Raw genomic sequence first — 17,006 nt, 5'->3', positions numbered from 1 at the left:
CAGGGCAACGCATGGGACAAAGGGGGGTGACGTGACCGTGAGCGAGGGGGCGCTGACCGGCGCGGGGTATTTAAACCCCGCACCGGCGCGCTCCTGTCACTCTCAGCTTTTTTCTACCAACGTTGTACCTAACCTGAAATAAACCAGAACCTGCTTTGCAAACCAGCGTCTGAATGTTATTCAGAGGTAGGCAGCGCATGACACCCTGCGGTTTCCCACCCTTTCGCTTTGACATTGCACAAACAGGACAGGAAGCCACATAGACTTTGACATCACGTCTTAAGGTGGGCCACCAAAATTGACAGCAAACCAAATGCAAAGTCTTAACGAACCCAAAGTGTCCAGCAAGTTTGTCATCATGGGAACGTTGCAAAACATCAGCCCTTAAAGTTTCAGGCACATAAAGGCGGTGTTCCACCCATGCCAGACCGTTTTCAAAAGCAACTTTGTCTCTATTAGCTAGCAACCAAGTGTGAGATTTCAGTGCCTGGAGAGAGTCCTTCTGCAATTGACAAGGAACTTGCACTTTCCGCTTCCCAGACTGGGCTGGGGGCGGGGCTGCCTGCGCACAGGTCTGGCTCCGAGTGACAACAACCAAGCCCAGTTGTGGTTCAGTGAGGACAGTCCCAACCACATCTTCCACCTGGTCCATGCCCTGAGGCAAACGTGACAACGCATCGGCCAGAAAGTTTTTCTTTCCTGGGATAAATTTTAACTGGAAGTCAAAGCGACTGTAAAAGTGAGCCCAGCAGATTAGGACTGAGATGTGTGCAGGGCCTCCAAATTCCTGTGATTGGTCCAAACCTCAAAAGGGCATTTGGCACCTTCCAGGAGGTGACGCCAAGTCTCTAGAGCGGCTTTTACAGCAAAAGCCTCCTTCTCCGAAACATGCCATCGGCATTTGGTTTCAGAAATTTTTCTGGACAAATAAGCGCAGGGTTTTAAGTGATTTTCAGAATCTTTCTGCAACAATATAGCCCCAACTGAAAAGTCAGAAGCATCAACTTGGACCACAAAGGGGCGTTCAGGATCGGGGTGTTGTAGAATAGGCTCAGCAGTGAAGAGGGTTTTTAACTCCTCAAATGCTGCCTGGCATTCAGGCGTCCAATTCAGCATTGCCCCAGGGTTTTTTACTTTGCGTGTCTCCCCCAAGCCCTTGGTACGGAGTAAATCAGTGAGGGGCAAAGCAATCTCAGCGAACCCCTGGATAAATTGGCGGTAGTAATTACTGAACCCAAGGAAACTTTGCAGCTGCCTCCGGGTTCAGGGACGTTCCCAGCTTAAAATTGCCTGAATTTTTGCAGGGTCCATTTCAATGCCTTTATCAGATACCCTATAACCCAGATAGTTGAGTTGTGTTTTGTGAAACTCACATTTGGAAAGCTTGGCATACAGTTTGGCATGTCAAAGCTTGCTTAACACCTGTTTGAGGAGGCGTTCGTGTTCCTCCTCGGTTTCAGTGTAAATGAGGACATCATCTAAGTAAACCAGAACTCCTTTAAACAAATGATCATATAGTACATCATTAATCAATTGCATGAAGACTCCGGGTGCCCCTGCCAACCCAAAAGGGAGGACTTTGTATTAAAATGAGCCTAGTGGGCAATTAAAAGCAGTTTTCCACTCATCTCCCTCTTTTATGCGAATGCAAAAGTAGGCTTCGTGAAGATCTAGCTTGGAGAAGATTTTACCCTTTGATAAATGGGCCAACATGTCCTTTATGAGGGGCAGAGGGTACTTATTGCAAATTGAGATGGAATTTAACCCCCGATAGTCTGTACAGAGATGAAGCGTGCCATCTTTCTTTTCCCGAAATAGGACAGGGGCCCCCACTGGGGAATTTGCAGTTTCGATAAACCCCCTTGACAGATTTTTGTCAATAAAGTCCCGTAATGCTTCAAGCTCCTTCTGAGTCATTGGATAAATTTTTGGCTTGGGCAGTAGCACGTTGGGCACCAACTCTATTGCACAGTCAGTTTTCTGATGGGGGGGCAGCTGATCGGCTTCCACTTCCCCAAAGATGTGCGCAAAGTCTTGGTATCGATCGGGCAAGTCTTCTAAGTGCCAAGGTAGGGTGTGGCATGGTGATCACTGCCCTTCCAACCCCTGCTCGTGAAGCTCTCTCCACTGCAGGATGTCAGGGTCAGCCTCGTTCCGAATAAGACACAGACTCACTTAATAGGGATTAAGGATTTCCAGTTTATTGAAATGGTACTGACAGAGAGAAAAATGGGAACAGGGATGCGGTGGTGAGGTGTCCTTTTTATACCCCTCTTGCAGGGTCCCGTGCTCCTCCACCCTCCATTGTCCCCATTCCCCTTGATGGGTTCCTTGATGGCTGTGTGGGTGTTTTCCCGGTTGCTGTCTTTATCCTCTTGGTTCAGGTGTGTCCTCCAGGGCACCAGGTGCAGGTTATCGCTGCTTATCTGAAGTCCTTCTATTCAGCTGCATATGAGTCCACGGGTGTGGGTGCTTTGAGTGATTAGTTTGAAGGTTGATTTAATCATCTCCTTTCTCTCTTTTCTGATGATCATGAACCACGTTGTGAGGCTCTTTGTGCCTTGCAACGGGATCATGACACAGGAGCTTGGTAAAACCCATCTTTAAAAGTCACAGTCCTGTGTTCCCAATTTATATATGGGTTTCAACAGGTCAACCAGGGAATCCCCAGAATTACCAAGGGATTGCCAACAGGAGCCACTATAAATTTTAAAGTCTCTCGGTGGCTGCCCATTTGCATTGCGACAGTTCCAGTGAAATGGGTTGCAGCCCCCCCCCCACCAGTGACCCATCCAATTGGGTAAAGATCAAAGGCTGCTGGAGGGGAAAGCTAGGCAAGTCCAAAGCAGCAACCAGATCAGGGAGGATGAGACACCTGGAACACCCAGAGTCAACTACAGCCCAGACTTCCATAGACTTAGTGCGGGAGCGCAATTTCACTTCCACCGTTAAAGTGGGGCAATCAGCACTCACCATAGCATCTTTGTGCCCATCCTCCTCCACCTGCCCGCTGGCGCTTTTCAGGGCAGGTGGCTGGCATTTCCCGCCAGCTCCTTAGAGGCAGCATCAGCAACTTCCAAGAAGTAAAGCTCTTCCTCCTCGTCGGCTGCCCCCTTGAGAGAGGGAGAGGGAGAAGTATATTTTACTAGACCATCAACGCAATAGCTGAGTGTGCACCAAGGATCAACTCAATTAGCTAATCAGTTAATTCTAATAGAATTAATTGGCTTCTCCAAGATTCTTTACCTCCTCTCTGTATCCTCTGTCAAAATCTTTGTTAGACTTCTTCTTTCGTACCTGTTAGAGTTTGTTTCTTTGCTAGACTATTCCCCATTGAGTTCATGAGACTTAGATTATTGCTTTTCCTTCTTAAGAAACAAAGATTAAGATTAAATAACACAAAACAACTGGTAGTGACTTCATCCTATTCTTCCTTTGGAAGTTCTCAATTCAAGACCTCCGAGGGCTGGGGAAGAGTTCCTGCATCGCAACTTTCCCACCCAACTGCAAAGCAAAAAGTGGGCATCTATTCTCAGATCAAAAGCTGCCCTCCCTACTTCTGGTCGGGCAGCATCATGAAAGGGCAGTCAACCGGTCTCCAGTTCAGAAGACCCCAAAGGCAGCCCCCTCCCTAGGGACGGAATATCCTTGTGTCCCTCCCCACAGGAACTGATGCTGTACTTTGGGGAAGACTCCAAGGGAGTTGGTTTCTCTGCAGAGGGGGTGGCAGTCTTCTCTTCCGTTGCCCCAGCTCCAGGAAAGTGTGCATGGAAAACTGGCAGAAGGCCGCACACTGTCGCCAGGGATGTTTCTTGACTTACGCACAGGGCGGAGAGGAGGCTCACATCTGCCAGCTTTGAGTGGTGTCTAATCCCAAATGCCTAACTGGGATTAAAGCCACAGGGTAAGTTCACCAATAGCAACTGGAAATCTTCCTGTGGAGCTGGGACTGGCAAGGAAAACCGTCGGAATACTTGAGGGAAACCCGATCGCGTGACCCAGAGGCAGTTACGGCAATCCAGCCTCCCTGACCTGGTGGAACAGACACGTTTTATCGCTTCCCAAAAAAAGGAGAAGGGGCCGGGCTGACATGGGGGGAGTCTACCCCCAGAGAGGGGGCAATGACTGAAAGGGGGCACTTGCATGGCCCCCAAAGGAGCCCGTCTCTAATTGCGGGGACCCTAGCAAGCCCCCCACTAGACCTCATTGGGGGGCAAGCGTTGCTGGGAAATGGCGGTCCCACGGACACCCAGGCCCCGACCCACCCACAGCTCCAAGGGTGAACACTAGCGGCTTGAATTGTGGCCAGAAGCGGCACCCGGTGCAGCTTTCACAGGACAGGCATTGCATGGGTGCCTCGAGGCACACCCCCAGTCCTGAGATGCTGCACTCTGGACCGGCTGCAGCTTCTGGGTGCTCTTCAAGGCAGCCCCACATAGAGCGCATTGCAGTAGTCCAGTCGAGAAATGACTAAGGCACCCTAACTCCAAGGGGACCCCCAAATCGCAAAGGAACTCACTCTACCTGCGGCAACACAACCCCACTCAGGCTTAATGGTGGAAGCTCCCTGGAATTGTCAGGCTTAGAACCCACACTTTCTCAGGTTACCTTTCTGGCCCGGACTCGGATTTCTTTTATCTGACCTCTGTCTTGGTGGTGGCTCTTCCTCCCATTCCTCGAGGTTGTTCCTTCTGCCCGCCACACCCTTCCCTGCGGGGTCCCACCCTGGCCCACCCAGCCCAGCCCTCTGCTCTCCTGGTGGCCCCCCAACTGCCCAGGGAAGCCTTTGGGGGAGGGGAAAAGAGCGTCTCCTCCTCCTCTCGATCCGCCCCACGCAGACCCTCCCCGAAGGGTCGGAAGGCTCCGGAAGAAGCCCCCAGGCTGCAACGGACCAATTCCCTTCACACAGCCAACCCATGTGTGTGTGTGTGTGTGTGTTGTTGTTGTTGTTTTCCACGGGGTGGATGTGAGGAATCTCAGCCTGTTCCTGCTGCCTGGTGCTGCGGAAGTGAAACTCCAGCCCTCCTGCAGCGCCCTGTAGTTTGAAGCCTTTTTAATTGCCCAGATAACCCCTTAATGAGGCCAAAGGCAGACAAGCAAGAACAGCTGGCTCTTTCACACACCCAAACCAGGTTAATAGACTGCAAGGGCCGAGTTCATGCAACACCTGATATGCAAGCAGAGCAGTCGCCTTCCGGCCAAGGAAATGGCCCCAGTCCCAGGATACTGAGCAGCTCAAATGTCAGGCCCGTTTTAGCTGCACAAAGCCGGTCCCGGGACCCCCACGGCCCCCAGATCCCAAGGCCATTTGCTTCCTGTTTGGCCTGGAGAAGTGCCCAGATCGGTCTCCCCAGCTTTCCAAGCCAGGCCCCCATCTGGCATTGGGGGGGTGGGAGGGGGAAGTGTCTGGACCCCAGGGCTGCCTCTGCCCCCCCCCCCCCAGGCCTGACTGGGGCTGAGGATGCGCCTCCCCCCACCATCACCCCCTGCACCGCCTTCAGGCTCAGACTCAGGGTCTATTCCCGGGTGCTCCCTCCCTTTAAGCCCCCAATTCCAGCCTCCCCACGGAGGGACTCCCGACTGAGCTGGAACCGAGGAGAAGCCCCTGACCTCTGGCCTTGCTGGGTCTTGTCCAGGGAAGGACCAGGCCCCCTTCGGAGTCCCGCAGTCCCAGCCTGAGGTTCTCTGGGGCCTTGAGAAGGCTTCAGAGGGCATCTAGTCCACCCCCTCCAGGCGCACAGAAAAAGAGAGAGCCTGGCTGAGAGTTGTGGGGAGGGCAAAGGAAGGGGGGTCCCATCTGGGGCCGGCAGGGACCCCCCCGGAGCTGCAGCCCCCCAAGACCGAAAGGATCCCCCTCCCCCTTTCTCCGCTTCCTTCTCTGCTCCGAACTATCTCCTCCACCGGGCGAATCAGGAGAGACTCTGCCCGGAGACCGATGACGCTGCAGAAGCGAGAATTCCCATTGGTGCTTCTGCCTTTCTGGGCACTCCCAACTTCAAAGTCTCAGAAAAACCTCTCCCTCCCCCATCCGGAGCCTCCGATTCCGCCTCGGGGGCTGGGAGCATCTCCGTCCCCCTCCCCTCTCTATTTGGGATACCCATGTGGGGCAGCCTCATGGGCTCTGCCGGGGTCCCCCTGCTGCTGCTGCTGCTGGTGGGGGCGCTGTGCCGGGTCCCCGGAAGCGAAGGGGGGAAGGAGCCCCCCGGTAAGGAGGGGGCTGGGCGGGGGGAGGGGGCTGGGAGGGTCCTCCTGATGCTGGGGGGCGGGGGGGAGGAAAGAGGCTGGGACCCCCAGGAGGGACTTTGGGGAAGGGGCCGAGGGCAAGAGAGGTCTCCGCCCCTCCCCCTTCCCGAGTGGGTCCCTCCTCCAGTCGCGGCTGGGAGCGATGCGCCCCGGACTCCCTCCCGACGGCCTTCCTCCTCCTCCTCCTCCTCGCAGCCCATTTCTTGCACCAGGAGAAGTCCGAGTGCCACTTCCTGAACGGGACGCAGCCGGTGTGCTACCTGGAGAGAGGCATCTACGACCACCTTCTGAAGCCACCTTCGGCTTTAGCAAAGGACAAATCTACTTCCATATTTCCTTCCTTCTTCCTCCTTTCCTTTGGAATGTCCTTCCCTGCCTTTCCATGGGTATTCCAGGGCTCCTCGGCATTACTGGAACTTTCCCCCACCAGCGATGAGTTTGGTTTCTCAGATGGAGCTCCGCTAACGGTGATCTCTACCTACTCACAAGCGTCCATTGTTTAAAGTCTTTTATTGTCAACCGCCCAGAGTCCCTCTTCTGGGAGAGATGGGCGGTGGCTAAACATGACAAATAAATAAATAAAATAAAGTGATCTAGCCTTGTTCCTGACTGCTGTCTCTTGACCACTAAATCTTTCCAGGAGGTTCCTCGGTCAGTGTTTCTACGATTCCCTTTGCTTGTATTCTCCCTAATGACTTAAGGCTTCCCTGGATCAGTACCCCGTAGGGAGAAGGGGGCAGCAAGGTAAAGACAGCGAGGCCTGTACCACACTCCTCCCGGTTCCAGAAGGTAAAATAAAGTACCATTTCCTTTGGCTGCATCTGCGCGTGGCCTTAACACGCATCTGCGGTCTTGGGGGAGGTGGACCCCCCTTCCTGAAAGCGCTGAAACAGGGGTTGGATGAGCATCGGTCAGGGATGCCTGCACTGGACCAGAGGACCTTTGAAGTCCCATCCAGCCCTGCCATTCTCGAATGCTCTGATCATAAAGAGTTTTGTATTTCTCAAAGCGAAAATTGGTAGCTCAGGGCTGAACACTGGCGTCCTTGGTGCTCCCTGAGCCTTGTAGTTTTCTTGCAGGTGTTTCATTGCCAGGCTAGGCAACATCTCAGCGCAAAGAGGGAGTGGGCCTTGCTCTTTGTTGACTTACTGTCCAGCTTGTGTTGGTGCTCTCTCCTTGGGAGTTCCTTGATTGGGCTCTTGTTTGCTGCTGGGTTGATTGGCAGGGTTGATCCGACTGTCCTGTCCTGGGGCGGCCAGGACAGTCGGATTCCCCGCGGCTCGCGGGAAGGACCTGAGACGAGGAGGCCTCTCCGCCTCCCCACTGAGCCCCCCAAATATCAGTCATCACAGTCCTTGGGAGAAACAAAGTACAATAAAATAGACCACCCTGAGGGGACCCTGAAGGATTTTCTGCAAACCTGGAGACTTAGGAAACAAGGCATGGACACACAGCCATCGTCCACACCTCCTGGTACGCAAGGACAGACCACACCCAAACGCATTTAAAAGACGCTGCACGGACATCCCCAGAAGGACACGGCATCTCCTGCCATCTTTGCGGCGCTTCACAATCCCTTTCCTGTTTTAGCTCCCTGAACAGTTCAGGATCATCCTCAGGTTGGTCCCCCTCCCTGCTGACCCCTTCCTTGGTCCAGATCCCACCCAAACCAGTTCCAAAGTCCAGTCCCAACCCAAATCCTTCAGGGGTTCCCCTCCTGACCCCCTACTGAGAAAGTGGCCCCTGGACCCCTCTTCACCTCCCCTCCATCAAGTGGTCCATCCGAGGAAGGGGACCTTCTGCACGGGGCCCCTGAGCCTGCAACCCTCCAACTCCTCCCCGCTGGGTTTGGGAGAAGCCTCTGATCTGTGGGGGGGGGGATTGCAGACCCTCCACATCCCTCTTGGAGGGGAGCAAACATAAGGTCGGAAATACAGGGATGGAGGGAATTTTTAAAAATTTTTATACCACCTTTATTATTTTTATAAATAACTCAAGGCGGCGAGCATACCAAATACTCCTTCCTCCTCCTATTTCCCCCCCAACAGCAACCTTGTGAGGTGGGCTGGGCTGAGAGAGAGGGACTGGCCCAAGGTCACCCAGCCGGCTTTTGTGCCTAAGGTGAGATTAGAACTCACAGACTCCTGGTTTCTAGCCCAGCACCTTAACCAATAGACCAAACTGGCTTTAATCAAATGGCTTCTGACCTGGAGAGAAGGTGGAGCTGAGATGACACCATTCAGACAGCATCAACTCACATCATTCCAGGGTTTTCCTGCAGTCTAAAGTTTATTGATTTATAGCAAATAAAAGCAAAGGAAATTAACTCAGAGGAGAACTGCAACATGAATTCCTGTGGATTCAAAGCTGAGAAACGAGGGGGGATCCAAGGACGGGAAAAGAGGTTGGGCTCTGCTGGGCAGACAGCGGTTGATCCGCAAGATCACTTATCAGAAAGGGGGGATCTCAGTATGCAGAGCATCTGGGATCTCTCCGGATCCAGTGGGCTGGAATAAGCGCCAGATGGATTTTGGGTTAAGGGGCTGTGGGGTGGATGGTTGCAGCCATTGCCCTGAATTGGGGTCTGTGCTGAGCAGGAGAGGTTGGGGGGTCTGGAGAGAAAGGCAGGCCAAGAGTTCCCGGGGACAGACTAGATGGCCTCTACTCCCCTCTCACTTCCCCTCCCGCAAAAGAAAGAGAAGCGTGGAAGGAAGCTGGTGGGTCTCGGCAGGGGAAGGTCCAGGCTGCGATTCTCCTCCTCTCCCCAACCCACCGCCTCGAACTTCCACCCTTCAAGGGTTGCAAAAGAGGCAGAAATTAATCAGCTCCTGAAAAAAAATCCTTTTGCATCTGACAGCAGGAAGCGATAGCAGGATTAACTCATGAGTGCTGTAAAAAAAAGTGATATGGGAGAAAATTAGAATATATGGTAAAACCTTCAATTAAATATAGGGAAGATCTTTTTGGAGAGTCTGCAGAAAAAACATGGGGTGGGCTTCCCCTCCCCTTCCCATTCAGCTCCCACAAGGAAGGCCCACCCTGCAGGGGGTGGTTGATGGGCAGGGACCGGATGGAGGGAGAATCCGCCCCTTGCAGGGAGGAAAAGGCTGCGAAGGACCAGGGATTTCTCCCCCTCTCATCTCCTGGGACTCGAAGGGGGTCCGAGGTCAGCCGAGGGGCTGCAAAGGGAGGCTCCAGCGTGATGCTGCAGACCTGGAATTTTTCCCTAATTGGCTTAATTTGGGAGTGAATCAAGAGAGGAGGCCTCCCCCCCCCACCAGATATTCAATACCGTGTTAACCAAGAAGGTGGTGCTACTATGGGGGTGGCAGGGAAGGACGGAGCCTGGTGCAACTTACCAGAACTTATGTGAAATGGCAAAGGGGGGCGGGAAGGGAGGGCAGTCCACAAATTTGGGGCGCTCTTTCCCCTTCCCCCAGTGACCTGAATGGTCCCCGTCCTTTCCTTCCCTTTTGAAATTTCCCCAAAAGGGGGAAACATCTTGGGCAATGTTTTAGTGTTGTGTGTTTTTGGTTTTAATTGCATCACATTTTGGGATCCCCTGGAAGAAAAAGTGACCAAAGGTCTCAGAAAAAGATTTGGGGGATCCAGATAATCTTGGAAAGTTTTGCTGCAGAAGCTAAAGGAGCCCAATTCCCAGCATGGAGGATTTGAGCATCATTCAAGGCTCCTGCAGTTACTTAAGAGGTATTTTTGGGGAGAAGACAGAATTAAACCCGTTAGTTCCTGGAGGGGAATGCAAAGTGCTCACCTGCAGGTTGTTGGATGGAGGTTGCTGAAAAGAAAGAGAGAGAGAGACAACCAATACTGAAAAAGGTCTGGAGCACTTAGGGGTCCCACTCTCAATTGACAGCCCATAATATGTTGCATTATATACTCTTACAGCCTGTCCAAGAATAAAGCTTTCTAAAGAAATTTCTGATCAATCTGGGCAATGATTTACTCAGGATCATGCCCTCAAGGGATCCCCCCAAGGATTTCCCTCTTTCTATGGCTGTTTGGTGCCATCGGAGGATCTGTGGTGGCTCAGTGGGGCCACCAGCCTTGGGACTGGGGGGTCCAGGAAGACCTTCTATGCCATCTTGATCAGATGCCTCCCCTACATGATCCCCTCCCCATCTCTCCTTATCCAGCCCCAAAGACTCACCTTTCTTGCTCTTCAGGTAGAGGGAGAGCCCCACAGCCAGGAAGGCCACCCCCAGCACGGCCCCCACGGCCCCCGTCCAGAGTTTGCTCCTGGCAGAGTGGGAGGAACGTGGCTCTGGGGAGGGAGAGGGAGAAGGAGCCCGGCGTGAGCAGGAGGGTCAGGGCCAGCTTCCTCCAGGGGGTCCGTTCTGGCTCTGGACTCAGAGAGGGTCTTGCCAGCCCCAGCGGTGCCATGTTCTCGGGCAGGATGGCGTCCCGAGACCGGGAGGGCAGGGAGGGCAGGGCAGGGCAGGGGGGGCTTACCCCACTGGACGGTGACGGGGGCCTCCAGGCTGGCGTGCCCCACCTGGCAAGCGTAGACGTCCCCCCGCTCGGGCCGGGTCTCCAGCATCACCTGGCGCTGGTAGGTCCAGTCTCCGTTCTGCAGCTCCTCCCCGAAGGCGACGCCCTCCTTCTCCGGCCGCCCGTTCTTCAGCCACCGGATGTCGATCTCCAGGGGGTAAAAGCCCGTCGCGGTGCAGAGGAGGATGGTGTTGGGGGATGCGGGGTCCGCCTTGGTGGGGGAGATGGTGACGGTGGGCTTGGCTGGGGGGGAAGCAGAAGGACGGATGTGGGAGAATCAGCAGGGCCAAAAGCAAGAAGGATTTTAATTTTTAAATTACGGAATGGAGACAAAATAATAAACTTGGCCTCTACTAAATAAAAGCAAAGATTAATTCTAGAAGATTTTTTCAAAAATTATAATTGGAAGAGGGTGAAATATTGTCTTTGGAGACACCAGTGGACTCTCAGGTCTGAATTTAGATAAATTGACTCAAGGCAGGAAACGTGGACTGGCCCCGATGGACGTTTGGAGACTGCAAACCCCAACCGAGAGAGGCCGGACCTTCTTCCCGGCCAGGCATCAGTCCGACTCCGGAAGAGACGCCTGTTCGGCCTCCGAGACTTTAACGCCCCCTATTCATGAGGGGCAAAACCCTCCAAGGACATTCCCGGAGCATAATCCGATATTATTTGCGTGGTGCTCTGGAGCAAAACCTCCTTTCAGAGGGGGGACGAATGATGGCGTTGCAACCTCATGGCTGCATCCTACAGAAATACCAGGAGGAATTGCATTTCTTTTCCAAAGTAAACAGGAATCTCTGACACCACCTTTTGGGAAACAAGGAAAGGGTATATGGGGGGGGGGGCGTTTGTTACACTCACAGCAAAACAAAGAGGAGAAAACACTAAAAGGGAGGAACAATTAGATGCCAAAATACGAGCGCAGACGTAACCCCAAAAGACACCCGATGAAAGAATGGCAAGAAGCTAACTTACTGGAAATGGAAGAATTCCAAGAGAAAATAATTGGCAAACAAAAGAACTTTGAACATGCGAATAAACCAGGAAACTTCCCAGCCTTTCAGCTTCGATAAAAGAAAGAAACACAGACAAGATCATCAATTGTTACACCAACGATCAGAAATCAAGGAAGAATTGGCAGCTTTTGTAAAAGAATTATATTCCATGGCTGACATCGATGAAGCTGCCCTGAAGAAATATCTTGGAAGGTTGGTTATTAAAGGATTCTAATGCCCAACGTGGACATATACTAAGCAAACCTACAACTATCCAAGAAACAAAAGTGGCAATAAAAAAAAGCAGACTCGGAAAAGCACCAGGTCCAGCCGGGCTCAAGAGTGCAAAGGAAGTGAGGAGGAACCATTGGGAGCGACAATTAACCAGCCCAAGAGATTGAGCCGATGCCGCTGACCGGGGAAGAAAAGCATTTCGTGTGGCACACAAAAGACACATCGACCAAACAGGTTAGATTCCGAAAGAAACATCCAGAACGATTGCAGGTTGCAATTGACCTAAGAGAGCATCTCAGCCAGAAGGAAGGAAAGCAGCATTAAGTTTTCTACACGCAGAAAAGGCCTTTGACTCCCCATTCCTTCTGTCAGCGGGCAATAAAATAAGCCCCGCACGGGATGTGGCATTCACCACCACAGAGCCACAAGGGGCAATAAGGCAGTGGGTGAAAACCATCCATGAATTCTCTGGATACCAAATCAACATCCCCAAACCAAAAATTATCCACCTTTAAAGCTTTCACACATAAATTTTTTTGATGTAGAAGGCAGTGATACTTCATCAAACGTGACTTGCCCGGTGGCACTTGCATCCTCTTCTATCAATTTTGTAGGTCCCCCACTTTCACCCACCGTCACCAGGGCGCCATCAGTAGATATACCAGGTACGTTGACAGTGGTTAAAGAAAATCGCTTTGATATCGTTTTTACTGCTTTGTACAAATCAAGCGGTTTAGCTGTGTCTTTTAACGGCACCAAAGAAGCCGTTTCTTCAGTGACATGATATTCGTTATCAACGCCTCTAATAAAAGTGGCAAGTTGAGCCATATCTGGAGCATCGGTACTTCCATCCATCACCAGAGCATGTGGGAAAGGTCCCCTCGGCAAGCACCGAGTCACGTCTGACCCTCGGGGGGAGGCCACTTCCGCGACGTTTTCTTGGCAGACTATAGCGGGGTGGTTTGCCCTTGCCTTCCCCAGTCATCCAAAGCATGAAGTTTGAAAGTAGCAGCTTTACCCTTCAAACCTCTCTCGACAGATTTTCCTGTTGCTTCAATTCGCCTGGCTATAGTCTGGCGAGATAAAATGATTTTAGAAAAATTGCTTTTTTTAATCAGGACAAATTATATCTGCCACGCTTTCCATACATTGCTTAAGAAACTCACCATCGGTAAATGGATTTGATTTCTTGCAGTCAGATTTGCTACCAAATAACTAGCTTTTACAATAGAGTCCTTATGAGTTGTGACTTCTTTGAAAGAAAATTGTTGAGACGATAGACTTTTTTTCAGTTCTGCTAATTTGTCATTACGACAAGTTCCTTGATATGCTTTGAATTTGGCAGCACGTTTTTCCGTATAATGCCATTTCAAATGGTAGTCTTTGAAAACTGACACATTTCCCTATAAATTAAGCACAGTGCCTTAGTATTTGCCTCGACAAAAAAGTACTCAACTGTCCATTTTTTACTGAATACTCTTCCTTCATCTGCGATTTTTCTTTTTTTCCTTTCTTTTTTGGGTTCTGTTTTTTGTTGAAACGATGTTGAAGCCATGCTGGAATACATTTATTTAGGAATAAATACATTTTTTAGGAAATAACACATTGATCGTAAATTGCTAGGCAGGCAAATAAACAAAGCAAAGTGTAATAAGCAAAGTGTAATCGTCGTCACAGAACACGTCTAGGTAGGTTGAAATATTATATATCATGCCATGTCGCCACAAGCTGACGTGTGCAGCGGGCAACGGTGGCATCAGCACTGCTCCGCCCCCTCCCCTGCACAGCGTTCCGTTGTTTCTGCCTACGCAGTCCGCCCTCGAGCACCACGCAATCAAGGCAGGAAAAAAATTGCAAGGTAATGTTAAGAGTTTACGACTTTTTTGGGCCGCATTACTAGCTGTTGAGGGCTGCAGCTGCCTGTGGGCCTTGGGTTGGACATGATTGCCTTAAACAATGAAGGTTTTCAGAGGACTAAAAAGCCAGTGACAGAAGATTCTGGAAAATGAACAAAATCCCACTTGATCTGGAGAAAACACAGAAATAAGCGGAAAATAACAGAATGAAATTTAAGGGGAAAAAGGGGCAAAGTGTGATGTGGCTATAATTTTAGGCAGCATCAACAGGAAGACTTTTTTTAAGGAAAGGGCAAAGGAGCAACCATCAGGGGTAGCCGTTCACTTCTCTCAATTGCCCAAGTCCTCTCAAGGAAGATTCATCCCCCCTCAGAAGACTAACAAGTTCCGAATTCCCCTTTCGGAGCCAGATGGACAGAAGAGCTTCTCGGGGATCTTGCTGGGGGTCCTTTGGGGGAATTTGGGGGGGGGAGACCAAAAGTAAAGTATAAATAAAATAAAATATAAATAAAATATTATTTTATAATATCATTTATATTATAAAAAAATAAAAATGTAAATAATAAATAAATAAAAATAAAAATGCAAAATACAAAAATTAATTTAGGCCATGTGCAAGAAATCTGGGAGAGAGAATCAAGATTTTAATGGGTTTCTTTAAACTCTGCCCCCAAATCAGGAACTTTCCAGCTATGAGACGGAAGTGATTCGGCTGAAGGGGAAGCTGGGTCTGTCACGAAAAAGGTGCTTCCAAGGGGGGCTTTTCTCCCGGGCCCCCAAAATTGGCCAAGCAAGGGAGGGGTCCTTGGTGCTCTCCGAGCCTTGCTGGTTTCTTGCAGACGCTCCATGGCCAGACTAGGCAACCCCTTCAGTGCCAAGGGGGAGTGGGCCCTGCTCTCAGCTGACATAGTGGCTTCGATTGGCCTAACAACGTTTCTCAGCTTTGAATCAGCTTTTTCTCAAGGCAGGGGGAAAAGTCCCTAAACCCTTCCGTAGGACTGAGGTCTGCGTCTTGGTTAAACACGGAATCAGAAGCATGATTTCTAGATCATTTCCTCTATTTGTTTGTTTCTTTGTTTGTTGGATTTAGAAGCTGCCGGACTCCAAGTAAGTCTGAAGAAAGAATAGAGAAGGAAAAGAAGGAAAATGTCCAGAGAAAGGGCAGAAGGACAGGCGAAAGAAATGGCCTTGCCAATCCCCCTTTTCAGACCTTTGGAAATGGATTTTTATCCTAAAAGGCCAAACATTTCCTGGCCGGAAAGGGGGACTGGGAGGCCCTTCGATCGATCGATCGATCGATCGCTAAGGATCTATTTGGGAGGAGGGAGACGTTGCTGGGTTCTCCCCCCCCACAAAAAAGTCATCTTTGGGACCTTTTCCGGAGGGGATCAAAGGAATCCCTGATTCCGGGCAGGGAGAGAGTCTGGATCCCGGGAAGGAGAGGAATATTCCGTAGATCTGGGAGCGCAGAATAAAGGAGGAGCAAAGCAGGGCTGCCAGAGGCCCAAAATTTCGATAGCCCAACATGCCCCTTCGTAGCCCAAACGGAGCCCCAAAAAACTGCAACCCACAAAGAACCAAAATTTCCGCAGCTGCTCTCTAAAACTCGCCCGATTAGGCGGGAAAACTCCATGAGGGAGAATCTCAATGCATTTAATGGATTAAGGAAGGGGGGGTCCCTTCTGCATCCCCCCCGAAGCCCCTCCCTCCCTCCCGGACTCACCTCTCCGGCCAATCACATGAATCCCCTCCTGGTTGTACACCCCGTAGTTGTGCCGGCAGTAACGATCCACTTCGGCCCTCTTGTACTGCAGGAGGTCCTTATTGCTGTTCCAATAGTCGGCATCGGGCTGCCCCAACGCGGTCACGGCCACGTACTTCCCGAGGTCGCTGTCGAAGCGGTCAATCTCCTGCCGGTCGTAGAAGTAACTGTGCAGGAACCGCACCCGCTGCGTCCCGTTCAGGAAGCGGCACTCGGCCTTTGACTGGTACAAGAAATGGGCTGCGGAGGAGGAGGAGGAGGAAGGCCGTCAGGAGGGAGTCCCAAGCCCATCGCTCCCGGCCGCGACTGGAGGAGGGACCCACGCGGGGAGGGGGAGGGGGAGGGCGGAGACCTGCTAGGGAGGCCGATGGATGGCCTCTGGAGGGCCCACTCGGAGGGGGAGGGGGAGGGCCTTTCTCAGCCCCCCCCCTTTCCTGGTGGGGCTCCCTGGGGGAGAGCCTCTAAAGGGAGATTTATAAAGAAAAACGCGTTTCTGTTGAAGGACAAATACTTTTCCTTCAATACAGTTCCCCGCTTTCCCTTTCGCTTTCCTTCTCCTTCCTCTTTTAACGCAACAAACTCTTGAGGCCCCGGAAGGTCCAGCCATGGGGGGGGTGAGGGAGGGGCCCCGGCTGTGTCTCGAAAGGGGGTCCCTCTCCGTCCTCCTGGGGGGCTGTGGGGAGGGGGGGCAGAGACCCCGCGGAGATCGAGGCTCCTGCAGGCTCCCCCCTCTCTTGCCCTCGGCCCCTCCCCCAAAGTCCCTCCTGGGGGTCCCACCCCATTCCTCCCCTCCCCCTCCAGCATCAGGGGGACCCGCCCAGCCCCCTCCTTACCGGGGGGCTCCTTCCCCCCTTCGCTTCCGGGGATCCGGCACAGCGCCCCCACCAGCAGCAGCAGCAGCAGCAGCAGCAGCAGCAGCAGGGGGACCCCGGCAGAGCCCATGGGGCTGCCCCACATGGGTATCCCAAATAGAGAGGGGAGGGGGACGGAGATGCTCCCAGCCCCCGAGGCGGAATCGGAGGCTCCGGATGGGGGAGGGAGCGTTTTTTCTGAGACTTTGAATTGGGAGTGCCCAGAACAAGCGGAAGCACCAATGGGAAATCTCCCTTCTTCAGCGTCATCGGTCTCCGGGCAGAGTCTCTCCTGATTCGGCCGGTGGAGGAGATAGTTCGGGGCAGAGAAGGAAGCGGAGAAAGGGCGAGGGGGATCCTTTCGGTCTTGGGGGGCTGCAGCTCCGGGGGGGTCCCTGCCAGCCCCAGATGGGACCCCCCTTCCTTTGCCCTCCCCACAACTCTCAGCCAGGCTCTCTCTTTCTCTGTGCGCCTGGAGGGGGTGGACTAGATGCCCTCTGAAGCCTTCTCAAGGCCCCGGGGAACCCCAGGCTGGGGCTGCCGGACTCCGAAG

General features: G+C 52.2%; 2 protein-coding genes across 4 annotated transcripts in view; one reads left to right on the top strand and one right to left on the bottom strand.

Annotated features, from left to right (window-relative positions):
- LOC134491916 (zinc finger protein 91-like) overlaps positions 1-17,006 on the top strand; it is a 485,354-nt gene that overhangs the window by 142,671 nt on the left and 325,677 nt on the right. The gene's annotated exons all lie outside the window — the stretch shown is intronic.
- Positions 10,119-16,594, bottom strand: LOC134491989 (H-2 class II histocompatibility antigen, E-S beta chain-like). The gene is made up of 4 exons (XM_063296106.1): positions 16,436-16,594; positions 15,564-15,842; positions 10,714-10,995; positions 10,119-10,525 (listed from the first exon to the last, which is right to left on the bottom strand). Exons 1-4 carry the CDS (start codon positions 16,557-16,559, stop codon positions 10,134-10,136), a joined length of 1,077 nt encoding a protein of 358 aa, XP_063152176.1. The 5' UTR covers positions 16,560-16,594; the 3' UTR covers positions 10,119-10,133.

Source organism: Candoia aspera, chromosome 2 (genome assembly GCF_035149785.1).
Source record: "Candoia aspera isolate rCanAsp1 chromosome 2, rCanAsp1.hap2, whole genome shotgun sequence".
Taxonomy (NCBI): domain Eukaryota; kingdom Metazoa; phylum Chordata; class Lepidosauria; order Squamata; family Boidae; genus Candoia; species Candoia aspera.
The sequence above is the reverse complement of the archived record's forward strand: the minus strand, read 5'-3'. Positions and strand labels throughout refer to the sequence as shown.

What these genes read in the sequence shown, in the direction of transcription:
- LOC134491989 (XM_063296106.1), bottom strand. Translation starts at nt 16,559, where the DNA reads ATGTGGGGCAGCCCCATGGGCTCTGCCGGGGTCCCCCTGCTGCTGCTG. An exon ending in TCATGTGATTGGCCGGAGAG is followed by an intron (nt 10,996 to 15,563) that starts GTGAGTCCGGGA and finishes CTTCCCCCCCAG; the next exon opens with CCAAGCCCACCGTCACCATC. An exon ending in CCCCGTCACCGTCCAGTGGG is followed by an intron (nt 10,526 to 10,713) that starts GTAAGCCCCCCC and finishes CTCCCTCCCCAG; the next exon opens with AGCCACGTTCCTCCCACTCT.